We start from the raw sequence: 25,473 nt of genomic DNA on the forward strand, positions 1-25,473 counted from the left end.
ATTAATGTATATATGGTATATATTTTTCCATCCTTCTGTTTTCAGCCTCCTTATATTGTCTTTTTTGAAGCGAGCTTTTGGTATACCTTACTGGTACGTCATGTTTTTAAATCCATTCTGCCAGTTTATCTTTTTATTGGTGTATGTAGGCCATTTACATTTAATGTTATTATCATTCTACTAGGGCTTTAATCTGCCATTTTATTTTTTGTTTGTTCTCTCTGCCTTTTGTTTCTCTAGTTTCCTTTTTCTGTCTTCCTGTGGGTTATCTGAACATTTTTTAGAATTCCATTTTGATTTCTCTGTAATGTTGTTGAGTGCATATCTTTGTATAGTCTTTTTAGTGGTTGCTTAAGGTATTGTATATACATAACTAATCACACTACTGGTGTTGACATTTTTCCAGTTTGAGTGAGTGTGGAAATCTTATGTACCTTTATGTCTCTTCACCCTATAGGTATTAAATTATATAGACCTCACCTGACATTGCCTCAGCAGTAAGGGGAAGGAGTTCTTGTTACTGCTGTATAGCAATAGGTGTCCAGATTCCCTGTGTGGACTCCACTGACACTGTGGGAGTGGAGGATTCATTACCTTCCAGTAGATATGAAAATCTCAGCTCCCCACTCTGACTTCTCTGACATTGTGCTGAATGGGTAGTGTTGGGATGGCTTGTTACAGCTTGGTGAGGGTGAAGTCTAGCTCCCCATTTGGCCTTTGCTGGTGTGGATATAGGTGGGACTACAGTTTTTCATGTGATGTTTGGCTGGAGTAGAGTGGTTATTCTCTAACCTTTTCTATTTTGCTAGGCTGCTACTCTCTTGGTCCTTTGGCTGGGGAGAACAGGCTTTGGTTGTGTTTTTTGTTTTCCTGTGCTCCTTGGTGTTTCTGGGTTGTGGACCTCTCTAGCATCAGGTGTGGAGTATATAAGGTAAAAAGAAATTTTAGGTAACTCACTATTGTGCTATTCCTTGGGTCCCGAGGTCCCTGTTGGTCTGCCTTTTTCTATCCACCTTTTAGAGCCGTCTTATGTTTATTTTATATATAATCTTCAGGGTTTGTAGTTGTAACTAGTGGGAAGAATAGAGAAAAGTATGTCTACTCCATCTTCCTGGAAGTGGAAGTACCTACTTGTGACTTTGATGTTGAGCACTTTTTCATGTGCTAAATGGCCATTTTTTAAAAAAAATAAATTTTATTTTATGGACTCTGTTGGATTTTTTATTTAAAAAATTTTATTTATTTATTTATTTATTTTGGTTGTGCCAGGTCTTAGTTGCGGCACATGTGCTCGTTAGTTGGGCTCGAGGGCTCCTTAGTTGTGGCATGCAAACTCCTAGTTACAGCATGCATGTAGGATCCAGTTCCCTGACCAGGGATCCATCCTGTGTCCCCTGCGTTGGGAGATGGATTCTTAACCACTGTGCCACCAGGGAAGTCCCTAACTGGCCATTTTTATATCTTCCTTTCTGAATGTCTTACCAACTGCCCCCCCACCCCCCACGCCATTTATTTGAGGGGGGTGGTTTGTTTTTATGAGATGTGGGACTTTTTTATATATTCTAGATGCCAGTCACTTATTAAATGTATTTTGTAAATATTTTCTCCTAGTGTGGCTTGCCTGTTCATTTTCTTAACCATCTTTTGATGTATCAATTTTTCTTTTACGATTATCCCTTTCTCTGTCATGTCTGAGAAACCCTTGCCTACTCCAAATTTTGAAGATATTCTCCTATATTTCCTTCTAGCAGCTTTATAGTTTTAGCATTTATGTTTATATCTATGGTCCATCTCAGTTTAGTTTTTGTATATGTCGTGATGTAAGGATTGAAGTTCATTTTCCCCCCCATATAGATATCCAATTTTTCCAGCAACAGTAATTGAAAAAGATTTCCCTTTCCCTGTTGAATTGCTTCTATGCTTCTATTAAGCATGTCATGATAGTGTATTATGTACTTGGTAGAATAGGTAAGATAGAATGCTTATGAGAAGGGCTTCCCTGGTGGCGCAGTGGTTGAGAGTCCGCCCCACGAACAGACGGGTTCGTGCCCCAGTCTGGGAAGATCCCACATGCCGCGGAGTGGCTAGGCCCGTGAGCCATGGCCGCTGAGCCTGCGCGTCCGGAGCCTGTGCTCCGCAACGGGAGAGGCCACAACAGTGAGAGGCCCGCGTACCGCAAAAAAAAAAAAAAAAAAATCTCTTCACAGAATGCTTATGAGAGAAAACCATGAATTTATATCTTAAACACCCAGTTTGAAATTTTGCTCTTCATTTTGTGGCTATTTTATTTTCAGAAGTTAACTTCTTTGAGCACAATTGTAGAATTGTAGAATTCTTTATTTGTAGAATTGAAATAGTAATTATTTGTAGAATTTGTAGAATTGAAATAGTAATTATCTCTAACTTATAGGGTTTGGGGGAGGTTTAAATGAGAAAACATATAATGATAATGATAATAATAGCTACTGTCTTTTGAGTGTTTATGATGTGATAGTCATTCATTATTTTACTTAGTATCTTTAAAATGTTGTTGCTCTACCTAGTTGTTCAGTCCAAAGAAGTATAGGTTAAAGCACCTTCTTTGTAGTAATGCAAACTTGCACAGTAGGCAGGTCTCAGTGTTTTTACCCAGTTGAACATCTTGAAAAATAACATATTCTTATTTTCATTGGTCCACAACTGCACATTTGTTGTGTAATCATTTATAGTTTTGCCTGAATAATTTTCTTTCTTGAATTAGATAAGAAGTAGAGTATCTTATCAAAAACTATAATTTCAGCTTGGCTAAGGAATGCCACAAATATCCTATTATTGCTAATAATACTTTTAATAGGGTCTGTGTATTAGTCTCCTTGGGTGCTGTAACAAATTACCACAAACTGGGTGGCTTAAAACAACAGAAATGTATTCTTTCACAGTGCTGGAGTCCAGAAGTCTGGAATCAGTATCAACGGGCATAAATCAAGGTTTTGGCAAGGTTGCACTTTCTTCAGAGGCTCCCTTCAGTATCACTTTCTTGCCTCTTCCAGATTCTGGTGGCTGCTTGTGGCACATCACTTCTACCTTTTAGGCCAGAATCTTCAAATCTCTCTTTCCTGTGTCTTCATATGGCTTTCCTCTTGGTGTGGCCCAAATCTCTGTTTATCTTCATATAAGGATATATATGATTGCATTTAGGACCCACTCAGATAATCCAGGATAATGTCCCTCTTTTAAGATCCTTAATGACATCTTCAAACACTCTTATTTTATATTTTATTTATTTTCACATATAAGGTCCATGGATTGGGATTTGGCAATCTTTTGGAGGGCCATTTTTCCCCCCACTGCAGTATGGTTGTACGTTTTTACTAGGATAACAGTAACAACAAATAAAGTAAAAGCACCACTAAGAAACTTAGCAATGAAAATTCCAAATTATAAAAAAGAATCCCTCCAGTGAGTATTTTGTCACTGTATAGTATTATAAAACTGTTATCTTACTGATTTTATGTGGGAGTTATGGGCAAAATCGAAGCAAGAAAATCAGAGAGAGTATGACCCAACACTTTGTGGTTTCTTTAGTTCATCTGGCTGAATATCTGTTGACATTTTAGAAATAGCAAGGGAAAAATTACGTTTTTTTAAAATAATAAATCTATTTAAGTTTTAAAATTCTTGTGTCCACCTCTTCCTTTATACCCACCTCTCACATCCATCCCTGTTTATAAAGGTGCCCCTTACTGAAGCAGTGGATCCAGTGGATTTGGAAGATTACCTCATTACTCATCCTTTAGCTGTGGATTCTGGGCTTTTAAGGGATTTGATTGAATTCCCTCCAGATGATATTGAAGTGGTTTATAGTCCTAGGGACTGTAGAACCCTTGTTTCAGCTGTACCTGAAGAAAGGTAAGGAGACATTTACCTATTTTTGGTTTTAGTGTAACTATAAAAAGGCTACCTTCCATTATTTTATTTAGATTCTATTTCTTGTGGTAGTGTTGTTTCCTATTATATGAACAAGAGCGTAGCAGCAGAATTCACAAACATCAATGCTTTCCTGTCTAAATTATAAATATATTTTCTTTTTTAAAATAGTGAAATGGATCCACATGTTAGAGATTGTATAAGAAGTTATACAGAAGACTGGGCAATTGTGATCAGAAAGTAAGTTATATATTCATTATGACATTTAAAAATACTGAGTAGGATCTGTAAATGGATTAAGGTAGATTAATACTAATTATGAGACCTGAAAATTCATTTAAAAAATAGCTGAAAAAGTAAAAGAAGAACCTTTGCATATAGATATTTTTTCCTTAGGAGTTCCACAATTACTTTCTCTTACTTTCCTTATAAAATAATACGTTTGTGGGGGTAGTATTTCTATATTATCATAGATCATTAGTAACTAATAATAATATAAAATAATGATTTGCAGTCTAATTCTTTTGGGAAATCATGGGTAAATATTGATGAATAATTTGTATTTCTAAAAGAGAATCCAATTTATTGAATTGGTTAAGTTTAATAGCTAGTTTTCTAGATCAAGCTGTTTGAAAGGTCTCTGCCTTTTATTAACTAACTGAATATTTACAGGTCCTTGACCTGTACATCCAATCAAGTTAGTAGTTGTAAAAATGTTTTGTTTTACCACAAAATTTATGTTTCTAATGGATGGTGTTTGAAATATCAAGTCAGATTAAGAAATAAAATAAAATAATTCTTCCTTTGCTAATTTGCATAATGAAGAAGGGTCTGCATACTGAATCTTCTTAGCCTTATTTTATTTTTCTAAAGGAAGTATAATTACTGAAGTAGTGGAAAATTCTGTTATGACATTGCAGTTTTGAGAAATGAAGTTATCTGTGCTAAATTGTACTAGTAACAGTGATGTATCCATTGCTTATTTTGTTGCTGTTGTGGGCAACTGTCTTATTTCACTGTGTTTCACTCTTGGGGTTACTGCTGACATACTTTTTAGTTTTAGTGTGACCTAATAAAAATACAATCTGCTACCCTTTATAAAGAAGAGCTGTTTTTATGAACTTACAATTTTGATAAGTATTTCAATAGCCAGATTTTAGAGATTACTGAAGAAGACCGTTCCTCTGTCAGATAACTCAAAAGTTTTTACCTTTATGCATGTATGTTGGAAACCTGTAATCAGAAATCTTAATAGAAATAGATTAGTTGTAAAATATATTAACCTTAGAATCATGGAGTCGTCTTGCTACTTAATTCTAATCAAGGGATTGCTGACCTTGATTTAAGCCAAGAGGGTGCAGTAGTTAACATTTATGGTTATTTGCTATATGCTGGGCATTTTATTGGATACTTTACACTCATCTCATTTAAGGTTCCAACAGACAAGGTAGCTCAGGCTCAGAGTACTTAGGTAACATCTTTGAGGTCCCATGGCCAAAAAGTGGGATAGCTAGGATTAGAACCTAGGGGCATCAGATTCTAATGCTTGTATTTTTTTCTGTTATACTAGATATTATTTATTACCTTCAGTAGTAAATGGAAGACTAAGGGGTACTTTTGGTAGACTAGAAGTTTTAAAGTATCCCTGAAATATAAAAGGTATGACTGGAACACAACAGAAAACCACAGCACATGCTGTGATAAGCACATGCTAAGATACATGGAAAAGGTTCAGTAGAGCTTTAGGCTCAGTGAATACAGGCAGTGGAAGGGGGACCTGGGGTAAATGTTGGACATTTGGTTACTTTGAAACCTCTTATACCCTTCTTTATGCATTGAAGTGGGAGCAGAGGTCTCTGCCTATTTATTTATTGATTGATTGATTGGCTGGCTGCGTTGGATCTTCGTTGCTGCGCCTGGGCTTTCTCCAGTGGCGGCAAGCAGGGGCTACTCTTCGTTGTGGTGTGCGGGCTTCTCATTGCGGTGGCTTCTCTTGTTGCGGAGCAGAGGCTCTAGGCATGTGGGCTTCAGTAGTTGTAGCACACGGGCTCAGTAGTTGTGGGTCGTGAGCTCTAGAGAGCAGGCTCAGTAGTTGTGGTGCACGGGCTTAGTTGCTCCGCGGCATGTGGGATCTTCCCAGACCAGGGCTCAAACTCATGTCCCCTGCATTGGCAGGCAGATTCTTAACCACTGCGCCACCGGGGAAGTCCGGTATCTGCCTATTTTAAGAGGACTAATTATAGAGGCTTGAGCTCATACAATAGTGCCTGGGGTGGGCATACCTTGGAATAAGAAGGAGCCCTCATACCCAGAAGACTGGCAGACTCTGCCTGGAAGCATGAGGTGCCTCTTCTTCACAGCCACTGGATATGTGCTTGGCTAAGCAGATACAGTATTTTCAGACAGATATGGGCTTACAAATTAAAAAATGAGCATTAGAACCTAGAATTGCCAACCATTTGATTAAAACCAGTGCACTTGAAAGAGAATTGTCAAACTACAAATAAAAGAACTTACAATTTAGGAAATAGTTAACAGAACACACATCAAGACCCATACGTGTAACTAATATCCTCAAAGAGATGTGAAAACGTTATGGTAACCATATAAAAAATCAACTGGTTATCTTTGGAAGTGAAAATTTTGTTCAGTGAAAAAAATGTTTAAAACTCAGCAGATGGGTTTAATGGCAGAGCAGATGTGACTGAAAAGTGGAATAGTAAGTTATAAGATGAAACCAAAAAATTCTTCCATAATTCAGCACAGAAGGGTAAAAGGATAGAAAGTACTTTATTCATTCAAGACATACTTACTGAGAGGCTAGTATGTGCCAGGCACTATACTAAGCAGTGATGATACAGCAGTCAGCAAAACTAACTCCGTGCCCTCATGGAGCTTATGTTCTACTTGGGGTTGAGGGCAATAGACATTAAACAAACACAGATAAATATATAATAGTTGGGAAGAATAGAGGGAAGTCTTGTAGAGAAAAAAAGTAGGATGGGGGGATAGGGAGAGCCAAGAAGAGGTGATTCCACTTTGTGAATAACTAATCGGAAGAGGCCTTTCTGATAAGATGAATTTGAGCGAAGACATGAACGAAGTTAAGGAGTAAGCCCTCTGGATATCTGGGGGAAGAGCGTATTAGGCAGAGGCAAGAGCAGTATACGCAAAGGCTCCATATTGGAAGCATGCTGGGAATGTTCAAGGAATAGCAGAGAGGTCAGTGTGGCTGGAACAGAATAAGTGAGGGAGAGAATGCCAAGATACAGAGTCGTAGAAATGGTGGTGTTGGATGGGTAATCATGTAGAGCCTTATCATAGCAACTGATTACAGGAACAGAATGATAATATAGAAAAGAGTATTGATCATGAATCATGTCATTCTTCTCAGCTCTCTTGAATTTCATACTATCAGTTTTTTAGGACATAAAGGAGGAAGAATGCAACAGTATTCTGGTTTATTAGAGTAGCTTAGATATCTAGTTTCTCAATTAAGGTACTTTTTTTTCACATTATCTCATTTTTATTAAAAAATACAAAAACTATAAGTATGTATATACTTATGTATATGTATATACTTATGATTATACATACGCCCAGGAAAAGATCCAGTTAGTTAAATACTAGGAGTTCAACACTGGTACTCTGAGTAGTAGAAATATAATGATTGTATTTTTACAAGTCTGTATTTTTAAATTTTCAACAATGAGCATGGATTGATTCTGTGATAATAAAATGTTATTTAAAAAAAAAACCCTTTTTCATATAGAAAAGCAACAGTGTATTCTGTCCTTTAAGGAAAATACAAATGTTTCCCTTGAGGAAAAAAGGTGCAAAGACTAGAAAACAGTTTAGTATCTTTCAAAAATATCTGGTAATGGTTTTTTGCTGCAAAGTTTTGTCTATTTGCCTTTAGTCAACATTGTGTAAAGAGTTAAACAGACCTGTGTTTGAATTCAAACTTTGTCACTTTACAGGCATTTTTACACAAATTAAGGCACTTTAAACATTTCATGAGAGATTAAAATATCTGCTTCTGAGTAATATCTTTCATGTTACTATACTGCATATTTTTATTTTAGTTATTCCAGAGAAAAATGCTTTCTTTTATTTTGTGATTATACTATGATGTGAGCATCATGTAGCTGCTATTTCAGTACCTTTCGCAGCAAGACATGTGAATAATTCATATTAAGTGTGATTCTTTACTGTGTCATAAATTGACTGATAGAACCATATCATCCTCTGGTAATTATAATTGTTTATGCTCCAGTTAAAATTTCCCCCAGTTTGACTATATGAGGTGTGACACAGTAGTTGCTCTTTGATCATAGTGTCTCTAATATTCTTGGACATTGGGTTGTTAGGAAAGAAATATACATTAGTTTAAGAGTTGTTCTTAGCCTAATATATATATTATACAACAATATATGTTAATTAAGAATATATGTATACAGTGGTGTAGATCTTGCTATTCTTTCATTTTACAGGCTCTTTTTTTTTTTTTTGGCTGCGTTCCGTCTTCGTTGCTGCGCGCGGGCTTTCTCTAGTTGTGGCGAGTGGGGTCTACTCTTTGTTGTGGTGCGTGGGCTTCTCATTGCCGTGGCTTCTCTCGTTGCGGAGCACTGGCTCTAGGCGCATGGTCTTAGTTGCTCCGCGGCATGTGGGATCTTCCTGGACCAGGGATCGAACCCATGTCCCCTGCATTGGTGGGTGGATTCCTAACCACTGCGCCACCAGGGAAGTCTCTATTTTTTCATTTTAGAAGCCTGAAGCTTTAGGTTGTTTAAGATTTTTTATACATAATGAGATATAGCAAAATTTTTTTGGCTATTTGGAACTTTAAGCTTCAGTGCTTTATATATTTTTGCCTTTTAAAAATTTACATTGTTATGAATGCAGGATATATTTTCTGCTCTCTCATTTTATTCTTTAACCTGGCTTCCCATCCTTTCCTTTTACTGACCAATTCTCTGAATTGAAAGTACAACTTAAATTATATCCACATGATTGTCATGAAAAGGAAGGACAATATGATTTACCTCTGGAAACTCATAAATGCTCTCTAGTTGGATTAAAGGAACTCTGGATGGAAGTTTTCTTAAACCTCTGGTTAAATGTTAAATACACTCAAAACTGCCAGAATATATTCTTATTATGTAAAGAAATAATGCAGAGAACAGTTGGCTTATTACATAATGATGATGAAAAAGTGAAAAATTTTCAAAAATTGATATTTCCTTAATTATTTTATTTTGAATAGATATCATAAACTGGGAACAGGATTTAATCCTAATACATTAGATAAACAGAAAGAAAGGCAAAAAGGTTTGCCAAAACAGGTCTTTGAATCCGATGAAGCTCCAGATGGCAACAACTACCAGGATGAACAAGTAATACTTTTATTTTTAAATGACTATAAGAAGTTATTTTAATATAGTTTTTTTTATTCATTGATTAATATATTTAATGTTTTACATTACAGGATGATCTTAAAAGACGTTCAATGTCAATAGATGATACTCCAAGGGGTAGCTGGGCCTGCAGTATTTTTGACTTGAAAAATTCACTTCCTGATGCTTTGCTTCCCAATTTACTTGATCGAACTCCAAATGAAGAAATAGACCGTCAGAACGATGACCAAAGGAAAGCAAACCGTCATAAGGAACTCTTTGCCTTGCATCCATCACCAGATGAGGTATAGATAATTTGGATATAAAGAAGCAAATGATTATTAAGATAGATGTTTGGGGAGTATGAATTGTATGTAGCATTATGATAATGTAGGAAATAAAACTTAATTGAAACATAGTTATGCTTTTTGTAAATGAAATATAGTTGAGCACACTTCTGATGTAATGACTCCTGTTTGAGGATAAATAGGCCATTCTTTTCTGTGTTCCCTTGTGAAGACTAAAAGTAGTAGATTAATAAAATAAGTTCTTAAAAAATAAATTGTAAAGGGTTGACATATGGTAAGCATGTTCATTTTGGTGTTGCTTGTCAATTTGTAGGAAGAACCAATAGAACGACTTAGTGTTCCTGAGGTGCCCAAAGAACATTTTGGTCAAAGACTTCTTGTAAAATGTTTATCACTCAAGTGAGTATTTATTTTGTTTACTATGTAACTTTTATTTTCTGGAATAATATTTTGAATACCAGTGTAACAAAATCCTGGTAGATTTTATACTTGTGTTTGTGTCCTTTTGAAAAGTAATGTTCTGTACATAATTTTAAATTCTACTAAACATTTCATCCTGCCTATGAAGCTGAGCTTGAGAGCATTTTTGGCTAGGTGAAGATGACTCTGCCTCAGTTATATAACTAGTCTTAAAACTTGAAAAAACATTCACTGAAATCTGTAGTATTTGTCAGACACTGTTCTTGGCTTGAGGAATATAAAGACAAAGTATCTTTTCCCTTAGAGATGATTTTATATTTGTTACATGGCAGGCTTTGTTTTTTCTTAAGATTTTGAAGTATGTAGTAATGGTTGATTTAGACTGTGAAAGGTATACGTGGAGAAGTGTGTTTCAGGAAGAGGAGCAGTATAGATGGTGTAGCACAGATGTAGAAAAGTACAAGGTATTGAGAGAATTTATTTTTGGAATGAGAATTTCTCTTGAACTATGAACTTTATTTTTAAACTGCTTCATCCTTTTCCTTCTTAAAGGTTTGAGATTGAAATTGAACCCATTTTTGCAAGTTTGGCTTTATATGATGTGAAGGAAAAGAAAAAGGTAAGGTTATATAATTTGAACCTAGTCTTTTGTCACAATCATAGGTTCAGAAACCTGTTTTTAAGTGTTTTATAGGATAAATAATGACTTTTTGAGAATATTATTAAACATGGATTTTTTAAGAAGAAAGTAGAAATTTAAGACATAAAGTATTTTCTTACTATAAAATAGTTCAGTTGACCTAGTTTTTGTTTCATTGAAAGAGTTCCAAAAGCAAGTAGCAGAAGCAACTTTCTTTTAGTTTAATAAATAGAAAAAATACAAGAAAACCATTTTAGGCAACTGATGTATAAAGGATTACAATGAAGGTGACAGTGAATTTTTGTTGGTGTAATTTTCAGATTTCACTAGCTAAAAGATCATTTATATATATTTCAAATATTCTTGTCTAAAGTAGTGCTCTTAGTTTTGCCATTATATCTTTATTACACTTAGGAGTTTTTCAGAGGGCTGTCTCATACAGCATTTCAGTATTCTAAGCCAAATGTGTAGAAGAAACTTAAAATGCCTTTAGTGACTTCTGCTGTCAACATATTATGGATTTCTATAGTGGAACTGTATTCCAGCAACTTTATTTTAAACTGTATTTGCTAAATCAAATCTTCTGAGATGTTATTCATGTAATTGTTTTAAAGACTCAGTTTGGGGTAATTCATCTCAATAATAATTTCTGTGTATACTTTATTAGAAGTTAAATTTCTAATTAAAGGAGCGTGGGATATGGTTCTTTAGAATATGTTCTTTGCATTATATTTTTTTTGCTTTGATATAGACATGTAAAGATCAGTCAGTGAAATATATGGTAAACTGTATGTTACTATAATCGTCTAATATCTGTAATATTTTAAGACTGTATGATTTTTGTGAGTTTTTATAAAATACACAGGTTTTAAATTTAATATATGAATATGTTTTTTAGATTTCAGAAAACTTTTATTTTGACCTTAATTCTGAGCAGATGAAAGGATTATTACGTCCACATGTACCACCTGCTGCCATTACCACCCTGGCACGATCAGCTATTTTTTCTATCACTTATCCTTCCCAAGATGTTTTTCTTGTAATAAAGGTGAGAATAATGTTAAATATATTTGTTTATTTGTGTTGTGTCTGTATACTTGTGTCCCTATCAACATTGCAAGCTTTTTAAGGGTAAAGATTTTATCTTTAACCTATTTTTTCATCTTAATATTGCTTAACACAATATTAGACGTATACTATAGGTGCTACCTAAATTTTTCTCGAGTGGGGAGCTTTATTAGGGTTCTCCAGAGAAATAGATCAGTAGGAGGGAGATATACACACACACACACACACACACACGCACGCACGCACAGAGAGAGAGAGAGAGAGAGAGAGAGAGAGAGAGAGAGAGATTGATTTTAAGGAAGTGGCTCGTGTGATTGTGGGGGCTGACAGGTTTGAAATGTGTAGTGCAGGCTGGAAATCCAGGTAAGGGGTGATGTTGTAGTCTTAAGTCAATTCCACAGGGCAGCAGACCAGAAACTCAGGCAGGATTGCTGTGTTGCAGTCTTGAGAATCCTTCTTTGAGAAACCTTAGTCTTTGTTCTTCAAGTCTTCAACTAACTGGATGAGGCCCACCCACATTATGGAGGGTAATCTGCTCTACTCAAAGTCTACTGATTTAAAAGTTAATCACCTCTAAAAAATACCTTCATAGCAACATCTAGATTGGTGTTTGATAACCTAGCCATGTTGGCATATAAAATTAAGCATCATAGGAACTATACTATGATTTTATCACTCAGCTCCTAAATATATAAATACTAAAATCTAAATCATTGAGATCACGGAGCATTATGATTTGACTGTCAGCCAATTAAGAATAAGGATTACAGGGGCTCCCTGGTGGCGCAGTGGTTGAGAGTCCGCCTGCCAATGCAGGGGACACGGGTTCGTGCCCCAGTCCAGGAAGATCCCACATGCCGTGGAGTGGCTGGGCCCGTGAGCCATGGCTGCTGAGCCTGTGCGTCTGGAGCCTGTGCTCCACAATGGGAGAGGCCACAATAGTGAGAGGCCCACGTACCACAAAAAAAAAAAAAAAAAAAAGAATAAGGATTACAGATTCTAAAATCTGAATATTACTAAGCCACTTAGCTTAGGGTAACTTAAGAATAATTTACCTTAACTTGACCTTGACTTGAGAATAGCCTAAAATATATTCTTTAATCATTTTATCTGTATTTATATAAAATTATCATAAAAAGGTAATGAATTTTATAATAAGGTTATAAAGTGGATTGTCATGAAATGAATTTTATTTACCCACAGGAATAATGTCCTAATTTGTGGACAGATTCCTATGAATTCAGGTTAAAATAAATCTTAGTTACAATGAACAATCTTACAAGCAAAGATTTAGCAGCAGTGGTCTTCAGAAACTCACTTAAAAGTTCTAGATATTAATACAATTGATAAATGTGTATACACAGTTATTTTACATGGGAAAATAGTAAGTTTTCATAAAATAGAACATATCTGAGGGAATGAACTGGAAAGATAGAGATGGTGATTGGAATACTGGCTGCTTAAAAATGAGACTGTTCATACCATATGGTCCCAATTGTGTAAAATATATACACACACACCTATACACACATAAATGGTTGTATATACATAGAAAAAGACTTTTACATAATTTCAAAAATATGTACAAGTTAAAGTGTTTTACAAACTTTAAAGAAAATGTATTTAGGAGGTTTTCTTAAATCATAGTCCAGCAGGATGTTTTTGTCTTTTGAGAGAAAAATCCCCTTGATCTGTGTATTAGTTAGTTATTGCTCTACAAGAACAAAAAGACAAAATCCCAGTGGCATACAACAATAAGCATTTTTTAGTTCATGCATCTGAGTTGTCTGTGTGGTCAGCCAATATAGGTTGAACTCTGTTAGGTAGTTGTGCTCCTTCCAAGTGTCTGTAGGTTGGCTGGGCGTCACTTGATTTAGTTAGAGCTGTTCTTTGTATGTCTCTTTTCTGGTAGGCTAGACTGGCGTATTCTCATGGTGATTGCATAAGTGCCAGAGAGCAGACCCAGTTGCAGAGGCACTTTTCTAGCATTTGGTCACATCACACCAGCTAACATTTTATTGGCCAAAACAGGTCACATGATAACACAAACGCTAGGAGTTGTGATATATACCTGACCTCTTTATTTGGAGGAATTGCAGTGTCATGTAGCAGTGAGGGGGTAAAGGAAGGGTGAAGAGTCATAGGATATTTATATGTCTGCTTTGGTAGATGCTGCCATATTGGTTTCCAGAGTATCTGTGATAGTTGTATTCCCCACCAGGGGTGAATAAGAGTTTCAGTTAGTCACACTTACCAGTTTTTTAAAAAACTAACATATGAAATACCTATAATAAGACCTGTATAGTTTACAAATGTGGTGTAAACAGAGCGATGAACTCTTACTATGTATTTTTCTGTGTAATCATGACTAAGCTCAAGCCATACAGTATTTCCATCACCCCATCACCCTGGAGAGTTCTTTTGTTTGTTTTTCTAGTGACTGTCCCCTCTGTTCTACCAGATGACTAGTATTCCAACTTAAATCACCATTATTTAGCTTTTCCTCTTCTTGAATTTCATCTGAGCACAGTCATACAATATGTAGTCTTTTGTGCCTGGCTTGTTTCAACTCAATATAATTTCTGTGAGAATCCTCTATATTATGTACAGCAGCAGTTCTTTTATTTTTATCATCATGTTTTACTTCATTGTCTGATTATAGCACAGTTTATTTATCCTGCTTAGATGAATAGATAGACCTTGGTAGACCATAGGGTTTTTTCCCCCCCAATGTATATCTGGTTTTCAGTTGGTTATTATGAATAAAGCTTCTATGTACATTCTTTAACAAGTCTTTTGGTACATGAGTATACATGTGTTTGCCACTCTGTGCTTGCTTTCTCACAGAATGTTATCCTTTGCTAAATCAAAGTTTATAGCTTACATGTTGTCTAATTTATCAACCTTTTTCTTTATGGCTATGGTATTTTGTGTTTTATGTATGAAATTTTTGCCTCCCTCAAATTCAAAAATATATTCTCTTAAGTGATCCCTGGTAAGAGTAATTGTTTCACCTTACACATATAGTTTGGAGTGAAGTTGAGATGAAGATTAATCCCCTCCACATATGGATAACCAAATGACCCAGCACTATTTATTGAAAAGACTGCTTTTTTCTCCTACTGCTTTTACAAAGTATCCCATGTCATAAATCAAATGTTCATATGTATGAGATTTTTTTCCTAGAATCTTTTTTGGTTCAACTGGCCTGTTTGTCTTTAATTGGCACTAGTACCACACTGTTTTAATTATAGTAGTTTAGAGACTTCCCTGGTGGCGCAGTGGTTAAGAATCCGCCTGCCAATGCAGGAGACACAGGTTCGATCCCTGGTCCGGGAAGCTCCCACATGCCGCAGATCAACTAAGCCGGTGTACCACAACTACCGAGTCTGCACTCTAGTGCCCACGAGCCACAACTACTGAGCCCATGTACCACAACAACTGAAGCTTGCACACCCTAGAGCCCACATGCCACAACTACTGAGCCTGTGTGCTGCAACTACTGAAGCCCATGCACCTAGAGCCCGTGCTCTGCAACAAGAGAAGCCACCACAGTGAGAAGCCTGTGCACCGCAACAAAGAGTAGCCCCTGCTCACCGCAATTAGAGAAAGCCTGCGCGCAGCAACGAAGACCCAAGTCAGCCCCCCAAAAAAATTATTGTAGTTTATAAAAAACAGTATATTTTTTTCTAGCTTTATTCTTCAAGATTGCCTTGGATGTTCCTTTTTCTTTTTCTTTTTTTTTAATAAAGTATGATTTCCATTTTATTGTCTTTTCAGAGAATAGTATTTCTTCAGTCTTTAAGGACTTAGCTCCTTACGTGGGCTTTGGTGGAAGTCGTGGGGCAGCACCTGCAGGTCTAAATCAGGGTGGAGGTGTTCGGTCCTTCTGGGCTTCCCGAGAACTATTCCTGACTACCTTGCTGTGAATGGCACAACTCATGCAGTAATGTAGTTTCACATACAGCTTGGAAAGCACATAGGCATCGAAAACACTTGCTTCAGAAATGTCCCTGACGGCTTAGGCCTCTACTATGTTCTGAATGATGAGCTTCTTAATGGCCTTGTCCTTGCGCAAGCATCGGGCACAGTTGGTGCAGCAAACAGGCCACACATGGCCGTGGCCCTTTTTGGCATGACCGTTGTTCCTTCTTTTCTTGGTCATCTTGGAAGTGAGGAGGTGAGAGAGGCTGGATGTTTTTGACCCTTTACATTTTTGTATAAAGTTTTGCTTGTCAGTCCCTCTGTGCTGCCCCAATGCAGGCATACTCTCTCTCAAGAAAGAACTTGTTGAGATGTTAACTGAGATTGCATTAAATATACTGATCAATTTGGAAAAGCTGACGTCTTTAAACTGTTGAGTTCTCAGGTCAATGAGCACAGTATGTTTTTAGGTCTTTTCTCCTATATCTTCCTGGTAATTTGATATTTTTGACCCTGTTCTAAATGTTATCATTTAAAATTTTTCATTTTAAATTATATACAGAATTTCGTTCATCACTGGTGTATAGAAATTCGGTTATCTTTTCTTTATAAATTTTTATTTATAGTTAGTAACATGCACAAGGTGTACACTTTCTTTAATTTTTACATACTTAACTCAGTTATGTAACCAACATCCAGATCAAGGTATAGAACATTACTCAACAGCCTTCTTTGGCCCCTTCCTACTATGCTGACTTATCACCATGGATTAGTTTAACCTCTTTTTCTTCATAGAAAAGGAATCATATATATTCTTGTGTCTGACATTCTAAAGAATTATATGATTCATCATTTTTGCATGTAGCAATAGTTGGTTGTTTTTCACCCTGCATAGTATCTTGTTATATGCATATCACAGTTTGGCCATTCTAATAGTCGATGGACATTGGGGTTATTTCTAACTTTTGGCTATATTGTAAGTAATGCTGCTGTAAACATTTTTTTTTTTTTTTTTGTGGTATGCGGGCCTCTCACTGTTCTGGCCTCTCCCATTGCGGAGCACAGGCTCCAGACGTGCAGGCTCAGCGGCCATGGCTCACGGGCCCAGCCACTCCGCGGCAGGTGGGATCTTCCTGGACCGGGGCACGAACTCTTGACCCCTGCATCGGCAGGCAGACTCTCAACCACTGCGCCACCAGGGAAGCCCTGTAAACGTTCTTATATATGATTTTTGCATTTCTATTGAGTATATAGGTAGATGTTGAATTACTGGATCATAGTGCATTTATAGCTTCAGTTTTAGTAGAAAGAACCAGTTTTCTGACGTGGTTAGTCCAAGTTTCAGTCTCATCGGCAGTGCTTGAGAATTTTATTTGCTCCATTTCCTTCTTAACGCTTGATATCATCAGGTTTTATTGTATTTTACATTTCAATTTCATTAATTTTATTTTATTATGTATTTTATTTCTGGTGCATTTGCAGGGGTATGTCAGTTTGGCTTTAATTTATAATTCCCTGATGTCTAAGAATTATTGGCCATCTGGATATTCTGTTTTTTGTAGTGCTTATTCAAATAGTAAGCTCATTTTTAGCTTGTTTGTATACATAAAAAACACAAATTTTAAGTGTATAGGATACATAAGTTTTAAGTGAAAAAAATACAGTTGTGTAATCTTCATTTCATTGGATTGTTTTTATTTTATCAATTATTGTATTAATAATTTATTAATTTGTAAGAGCGCTTTATGTATCCTCCATTCACTAATTTGAAGTATCAACTTTATTATGTGCTAAATTCTTGCATACACTTCATTTGGTTTCTGGACTTTTATCCTCTTTTATTTATATTTCTTTTCCTAAAACATTAAAAATTTTATAGGGGTAAAGTGAGACATTTTGGAGAAAAATGATAAGTAGAATTGTATTGGCCACTTAATATTTTGTGAGTTGTCTTTTTTAATTGTAATTTTGTACTTTGATGTTATATTAAATGGAGATGACTTTTAAGACTGATTGCTTTTATTAATAGTTTTAATTGAGGTAAAATACACATAACATAAAATTTACCATCTTAATCGTTTTTATGTGTACAGTTCAGAATTAAGTATATTCAGATGATCAGGCGAGCAATCTTTAGAAAATTTTATCTTGCCAACAAAACCTTAACCTCTATACACATTAAGTAGCAGCTCTTCATTTCCCCTTCTCCCCAGCCCCTGCCAACCAGCATTTTGCTTTTTGTTTCTATGAATTTGTCTATTCTAGATACCTCATTTGAATGGAATAATACAGTATTTGTCTTTTTGTGACAGGCTTATTTCCCTTGGCATAATGTCTTCAAGGTTCATCCAGGTCGTAGCATGTTTCAGAATTTTCTTCCTTTTAAGGCTGAATAATATTCCATGTGTATGTGTATACTCATGTTTTGTTTACTCATTTTTTGATGGACACTTGAATTGCCTCTACCTTTTGGCTATTGTGAATAATGCTGCTATGAACATGGGTGTGTGAATATCTGTTTGAGTACCTGCTTTCAATTCTATTGAATATATACCCAGAAACAGGCTTTCTGAATCACATGATAATTCTATTTTTAACTTTTTGAGGAACCTCTGTACTGTCTTCTACAGCAGATTACGATTTTACACCATAAAAAGCACACAGGGGTTCCAGTTTTCCATATCCTTGCCAATGCTTGTTATTTGTTTGTTTGTTTATTTAATTGTGGCCATCCTGATGGGTGTAAGGTGATATCTCATTGTGGTTTTGATTTGCATTTCCCTAATGATTAGTGATGTTGAGTGTCTTTTTATATGCTTCTTAGACGTTTGTATGGCTTCTTTGGAGAAATGTCTATTCAAGTGCTTTGCCCCTTTAAAAATCAGATTATTTGTTGTTTTGTTGTTGAGTTGTAGGATTTCTTTATCTGTTTTGGATATGAACTCCTTATCAGTTATATGATTTGCAAATATTTTCTCTCATTCTGTGGGTTGCCTTTCACCCTGTTGATTGTGTTCCGTCATATACAAAAGTTTTAAATTTTGATGTAATCCAATTTAACTATTTTTACTTTTGTTCCTTTGCTTTTTTGTGTGTCAAATCCAAGAATACATTACCAAATCCAATCACAGGAAGCTTTTCCTTTATTTTTTCTTCTAAGAGTTTAATAGTTTTGGGTTTATGTTTAGGTGTTTGATCCATTTTGAGTTAATTTTTGTATATAATATAATGTAAGGGCTCAACTTTATTCTTTTGCATTTGGATATTCAGGTTTCTTTTAATATCATTTGTTGAAAAAACTGTTCTTTCCCCATTGAATAGTCTTGGCACCCTTGTAGAAAATCTAACTATTTATAGTTTTCAGATTACAGATCTTTCACCTTTTTGGTTAATTCCTCAGTATTTTATTCTTTTTGATATTATTGTAAATGGAATTTTTTTCTTAATTTCCTTTTTGAATTGCTCATTGCTCGGGTATAGAAATGCAACTGATTTTTTGTGCGTTGATTTTGTATCCTGCAACTCTGCTGAATTTATTAGTTCTAACAAGTTTTTGTGTGTGTGTGTGTGGAATATTAGAGTTTTCTATATAAGAGACCATGTTGTCTGTGAATAGAGATAATTTAACTTCTTCCTTTTCAATTTGGATGTTTTTGTTTCTTTGTGTTGTCAAATTGCTCTGGCTCAGACTTCCAGTACTTTGTTGAATAGAATTGGCAAAAGTGAACATCCTTATCCTGTTCCTCATTCTAGAGGAAAAGCTTTTGGTTTTTCAGCATTGAATATGATGTTAAATGTGGACTTTTCATATATGGTCTTTATTATATTGAGGTAGCTTTCTTCTTTTCTAAGTTCATTGAGTTTTTCTATCATGAAAGGGTGTTGAATTGTCCAGTTCTTTTTCCTGCATCAGTTAAGATGGTCATGTGTTTTTTTTCTGTTATTTTGTTAATGTGGTGTATTATGTTGATTGATTTTTGTATTTTGAACCATCCTTACATTCCAGGCTGATTGCTTTTATTTTTAAGCTTAATTAATCTTTACTCTTTTTGTCTTTGACAGCTAGAAAAAGTGCTACAGCAAGGAGACATTGGAGAGTGTGCAGAACCATATATGATTTTCAAAGAAGCAGATGCCACCAAGGTAGAATGTCATGCCTCTTATTTCTGCCACTTTCATAGTCATTAGCAGTCACTTTCCATTCTCCTCAGATCCCCAAACCCAACCCTAAACAACCTCTAATCTCCGAAATTATAATTTGGGAGAATACTATACAGAGCATATTAAAGAATTTTACTACTAGTTCATTTTTTTCTCTTGGCCTACCCATTTTCTTTATTTCCTTCAGTACCTAGCTTGAGTCATGTGCTGTGCTATTCTTTAAAATCTCCCTCACCCCAAGCTAATGGATTCCTAAAGAATCAAATTAGTTCAGTTTAATTCCTAAATAATAAAAAATTTCCTGTGTTTGCAAAATAGTGATTTTGATGGAACTTTTTCTAGCAAAGCAGAAGTATTCTGGGCCTCTGTCTAGCTGCAGATAATTAGGAAATATGGTAAAAATAGAAAATACAATCTCCATTTTGCCATCAGATAACTAATTTCTAGAATTTGGATAAACTTATAAAGCAAAAATAATAGGTGAACCATCGGTACCAAATTCCAGATACCCTGAGTTAGTTATAAGAATAACAGGTGAGGACTTCCCTGGTGGCGCAGTGGTTAAGAATCCGCCTGCCAATGCAGGGGACACGGGTTCGAGCCCTGGTCTGGGAAGATCCTACATGCTGTGGAGCAGCTAAGCCCATGTGCCACGACTACTGAGCCTGTCCTCTAGAGCCCACGAGCCTCAACTACTGAGCCTGCGTGCTGTGACTACTGAAGCCCGCGCACCTAGAGCCCGTGCTCTGCAACAAGAGAAGCCACTGCACCGCAACGAAGAGTAGTCCCCGCTCGCCGCAACTAGAGAAAGCCCGTGCGCAGCAACAAAGACCCACTGCAGCCAAAAAAAAAAAAAAAGCATAGCAGGTGATTTTTGGATCTTTGAACACATGATTTAATATGTCAAACAGCCAGGAGAGGTGTGCTTGAGGAGTATTGGACAAATCACCACAATGTAGAAAATGTTTTGCTTTTTATTTTTCTGAGATTTGGAACAAGAATTGAGCGTTTTCTGCTAATATGGGTACATCTGAGCACATGATATTCTCTGATTCCTGGATATCTGGTTGAAAGTAGGGTTAAACTATTCTGGCTTTCCCCAGGTCGTCATTTTACAAATTAAATTGCTCTGTTATATGAAGTTCATAGGTGTATAATTGCAGCTTATTTCACTCTTCTCTTACATATTCACATGCTTGATAAGGGTCCTTAATTCTCTTTAAGTACTCTTAAAGCAAGAACCTATTTTGAAGGTATAATAGATATAGCAGTAAACAGCCCTACCACTTAGCTATTTCTTCATCTTTTCTCAGTCCTGAGTCCTAAGGTAGGACACTGCCATTTGAGTATACCTTACCAATATCCTATATGGAAATAGTATGTGAGAGATTTTAGTGTAGGTTTTCACCCTTGGACCATTGGTTGGCTATTGCAGGCCACCTTAGTGTTTGTTTCAAGGATAGCCTAAAAGTTGAGCCAGCCTCAGGATGTCTTCCAGATAAGCACGTGCTATTTGGATCATTGGTCTTTTTCCAGGGTTTAGTCCTCTTGTCATACTTTTTTTGTTTGCTTCTTTTATTACAGCTCTGGGCTTATTTATTGTTGGTTTATTTGTGACCCCCAGTCCCACCTCATAGTTGTCATAAGTTAGTGATTATGTCAGAATGGCCCAACTGCTTCCATCTTTTTTAGAAAAATAAAATTTAGTAAGTCATAACCTAGAATATTTTGTGGTTGGCAGTTCGTGTCTAGAACCTGTTGTCTAGGTTATGTTTCCTTTCATAAAATAGTACTTTCAGTACATAAACATGTTTGACTCTTGCTGTCCTTTCTTTTCTCCCAACATAAGATCATCACAAACAGAAATTTTAAAGACTTTCACATACATTTGTAGAACTGGTTGAGGTTGCTTAGTAAAGATAATATACTGTTAATTGATCTCTGAAAGGTACAGATTGTTTTTCCATCTTTGCTGAGAATTGAGAATTCTTAACCTTTATATTTTCCTTTATATATTATGAAATAGCCTTTAATTCATTTCTTTGAACGTAATCATATAATGTATAAAGTTTTGTTTTGCAGAATAAGGAAAAATTGGAGAAGCTGAAAAGTCAAGCTGATCAGTTTTGCCAAAGACTTGGGAAGTATCGCATGCCTTTTGCTTGGACTGCAATCCATTTAATGAATATTGTTAGCAGTGCTGGGAGTTTGGAAAGAGATTCTACAGAGGTAGAAATAAGCACTGGAGGTGAGAATGTTTTATGTAAAATATTTCTACATGTATAATTCTTTTCTTTTTCTTATATAGTCTTGTTTTATTTGTAAGCTTTGCAATGTAGTGAGACATTAAAAGGGTTTTCTTTTTTTCCTTTAACGGGTTTATTGAGATGTAATTCACATACGTACAGTTTGCCCATTTAAGATGTATAATTCAATGTTTTTTGTTATATTCGTAAGGTTCAGCGAATGTCACCACAATCTAATTTTAGAACTTTCATACTCCTTAGTGGTCACGCTTCTCCTCAAGTCCCCAAACCTAACCAAACTGTAATTTATTTAGTCTGTATGGATTTGTCTATGCCGGACATTTCATATTAATAGAATTATACAATGTGTAATCTTTTGTGAGTAGCTTCTTTCACTTAGCATAATGTTTGAAAGGTTCACACATGTTGTTACATCTGGGTATATAGTCCATTTTGAGTTAATTTTTGTACATGGTAAGAGGTAAGTGTCCAACTTCATTCTTTTTATGTAGATATCTAGTTGTCCCAACACCATTTGTTGAAAAGGCTATTCTTTCCCTATTGAATGGTCTTGGCACTCTTGTTGAAAATCAATTGACCGTCGATATATGGTTTTATTTCTGGACTCAGTTCTGTTCCATTGATATATATGCTTATGCTAGTACTATACTATCTTTATTATTTTAGCTTTGCAGTAAGTTTTGAAATTGGGAATAGTGGGTCCTCCAATTTTTTTCAAGATTATTTTGACTATTTTGAGCTCTTGCATTTTCATGAGAAGTTTAGGGTCAGGTGATAATTTCTGCACAAAGGCAGCTGGAATTTTGATAGGAATTACATTGATTTGGTAGATCAATTTGTGGAGTGTTGCCCTCATAACAATATTAAGTCTTCCAATCCATGGAATGTTTTTCCATTTATTTAGATCTTAAAAATTTATTTAAACAATCTTTTGTAGTTTTCAGTGTACAAGTCTTGCCCCTCTCTTGTTAAATGTGCATCCCAGTATTTTATTGGTTTTTGATGCTATTTTAAAAGGGTTGTTTTCTTAATTTCATTTTCCTAATGTTCATTTTTAGTGATAGAAATACAATTGGCTTCTGAATATTGATCTTGTACTTTGAAACCTTTTTGAATGTGTTTATTAATTCTAATTTTTTTTTTCTTTTCTGGATTCTTTAGGATTTTCCATGTATAAGATCATGTCATCTGCAAATGAAAATAGGTTTACTTTTTTTTCCCCCCATCTGGATGTCTTTATTTATTTTTCTTTTCTAATTATCTTGACTAGAACCTCCTGTACAGTATTAAAAAAAATGGCAAGAGTGGATATCCTTATCTTGTTCCTGACCTTAGGGGGAAGGCATTCAGTCTTTCACTATCAAGTATGATGTTTGCTATAGGTTTTTCATAGATGTAATGTAGTAGTTTGAGGAAATTCCCTTCTATTCCTAACTTTTTGAGTGGTTTTGTCATGGAAGGATATTGGATTTTGTAAAATGCATTCTTTGAGTTTATTGAGATGATTTGTATGGTTTTTTGCCCTTTAGTCTTTTAGTATGCTGTATTGCATTAACTGATTGGTTTTGGATGTTAAACTAATCTTACACTTCTGGGAGAAGTCTCACTTGGTCATGGTATATAATTTTTTTTTATGTGTTGTTAGTTTGTTTCCTAGTATTTTGTTTAGTATTTTTGCTTCTATATTCCTAAGGGATGTTGGTCTGTAGTTTTTCTTCCTTGTAATATCTCTGTCTGGTATTGGTATCAGGGTAATACTGGCCTCATTGAAAATGAGTTGTGATTTTTTCCTTCTGGTTTTTGGAAGAATTTGTAAACAATTGGTATTAATTTTTCATTGAAAGTTTGGAAGAATTCACTAGTGAAGCCACCTTGGCTTGGTCTTTTCTTTGTGGTAAGTATTTTCATTACTAATTATATCTCTTGTTATACATCTATTCATATTTTCTCTCTCATCTTGAGTCAGTTTCAGTACTGTGTATCTTTCTAGAAATGTGTTCATTTCATCTAGATTATCTAATTGTTATCTAACTGTTGACTTACAGTTATTCATAGTATTGTAGTATAATCCTTTTTCTCTCTAAGGTCTGCTGTAGTGATGATGTTAGTAATTTGAGTCCTGTCTATGTATTTGTTTTTTAATAAATTTATTTATTTTTGGCTGCATGGGGTCTTCGTTACTGTGCAAGGGCTTTCTGTAGTTGTGGCAAGCAGGGGCTACTCTTTGTTGCAGTGTACGGGCTTCTCATTGTGGTGACTTCTTTTGTTGTGGAGCACAGGCTCTAGGCACGCAGGCTTCAGTAGTTGTGGCATGCAGGCTCAGTAGTTGTGGCGCATGTGCTTAGTTGCTCCGCGGCATATGGGATCTTCCTGGACGAGGGCTTGAACCCGTATCCCGTGTATTGGCAGGTGGATTCTTAACCACTGCACCACCAGGGAAGTCCCCTGTCTATGTATTTTTTTCTTCATTAGTTTAACTAAAGTTTTAAAAATTTTATCTTTTTGAAGAATCAGTTTTTGGTTTCATTGATTATTTTTCTATTGTTTTCCTAGTTTCTATTTCATTTATTTCCACTTAGCTGTTGTCTTTTTTGGTATTCTTTCTTTTTTTTTAACATCTTTACTGGAGTATTGCTTTACAGTGGTGTGTTAGTTTCTGCTGTATAACAAAATGAATCAGCTGTATATCCCCATATCTCCTCCCTCTTGCATCTCCCTCCCACCCTCCCTATCCCACCCCTCTAGGTGGACACAAAGCACCGAGCTAATCTCCCTGTGCTATGCAGCTGCTTCCCACTAGCTATCTGTTTTACATTTGGTAGTGTATATATGTCCATGCCACTCTCTCACTTCGTCCCAGCTTACCCTTCCCCCTCCTTGTGTCCTCAAGTCCATTCTCTAAGTCTGTGTCTTTATTCCTGTCCTGCCCCTAGGTTCTTCAGAACCATTTTTTTTGGTTTTGTTTTGTTTTAGATTCCATATATATGTGTTAGCATACAGTATTTATTTTTCTCTTTCTGACTTACTTCACTCTGTATGACAGTCTCTAGGTCCATCCACCTCACTACAAATAACTCAATTTCATTTCTTTTTATGGCTGCGTAATATTCCATTATATATATGTGCCACATCTTCTTTATCCATTCATCTGTCGATGGACACTTAGGTTGCTTCTATGTCCTGGCAATTGTAAATAGAGCTGCAGTGAACATTTTGGTACATGACTCTTTTTGAATTATGGTTTTCTCAGGGTATATGCCCAGTAGTGGGATTGCTGGGTCATATGGTAATTCTATTTTCAGTTTTTCAAGGAACCTCCATACTGTTCTCCATAGTGACTGTATCAATTTACATTCCCTTGGCATCCTTTCTAATGCTTGCTT

At 35.7% G+C, this 25,473-nt stretch overlaps 1 protein-coding gene and 1 pseudogene across 12 annotated transcripts in view; one reads left to right on the plus strand and one right to left on the minus strand.

Moving 5' to 3' along the window:
* DOCK7 (dedicator of cytokinesis 7) overlaps window positions 1-25,473 on the plus strand; it is a 208,158-nt gene that overhangs the window by 29,252 nt on the left and 153,433 nt on the right. For all 12 annotated transcript variants that reach the window (XR_004477925.2, XR_004477924.2, XR_007473713.1 and 9 more), the window contains exons 3-11: window positions 3,713-3,888; window positions 4,078-4,146; window positions 9,173-9,302; window positions 9,395-9,607; window positions 9,924-10,009; window positions 10,583-10,649; window positions 11,569-11,718; window positions 19,725-19,805; window positions 21,906-22,071. Coding sequence is in view for 9 of the 12 variants with exons in the window: in XM_033408990.2 (XP_033264881.1) it covers window positions 3,713-3,888; window positions 4,078-4,146; window positions 9,173-9,302; window positions 9,395-9,607; window positions 9,924-10,009; window positions 10,583-10,649; window positions 11,569-11,718; window positions 19,725-19,805; window positions 21,906-22,071 (1,138 nt within the window). In the remaining 3 variants the exon portion in view is untranslated. The remainder of the gene's footprint in view (window positions 1-3,712; window positions 3,889-4,077; window positions 4,147-9,172; window positions 9,303-9,394; window positions 9,608-9,923; window positions 10,010-10,582; window positions 10,650-11,568; window positions 11,719-19,724; window positions 19,806-21,905; window positions 22,072-25,473) is intronic.
* Window positions 15,556-15,952, minus strand: LOC105748630 (40S ribosomal protein S26-like; annotated as a pseudogene).

This window comes from Orcinus orca, chromosome 1 (assembly GCF_937001465.1).
Source record: "Orcinus orca chromosome 1, mOrcOrc1.1, whole genome shotgun sequence".
Classification (NCBI taxonomy): domain Eukaryota; kingdom Metazoa; phylum Chordata; class Mammalia; order Artiodactyla; family Delphinidae; genus Orcinus; species Orcinus orca.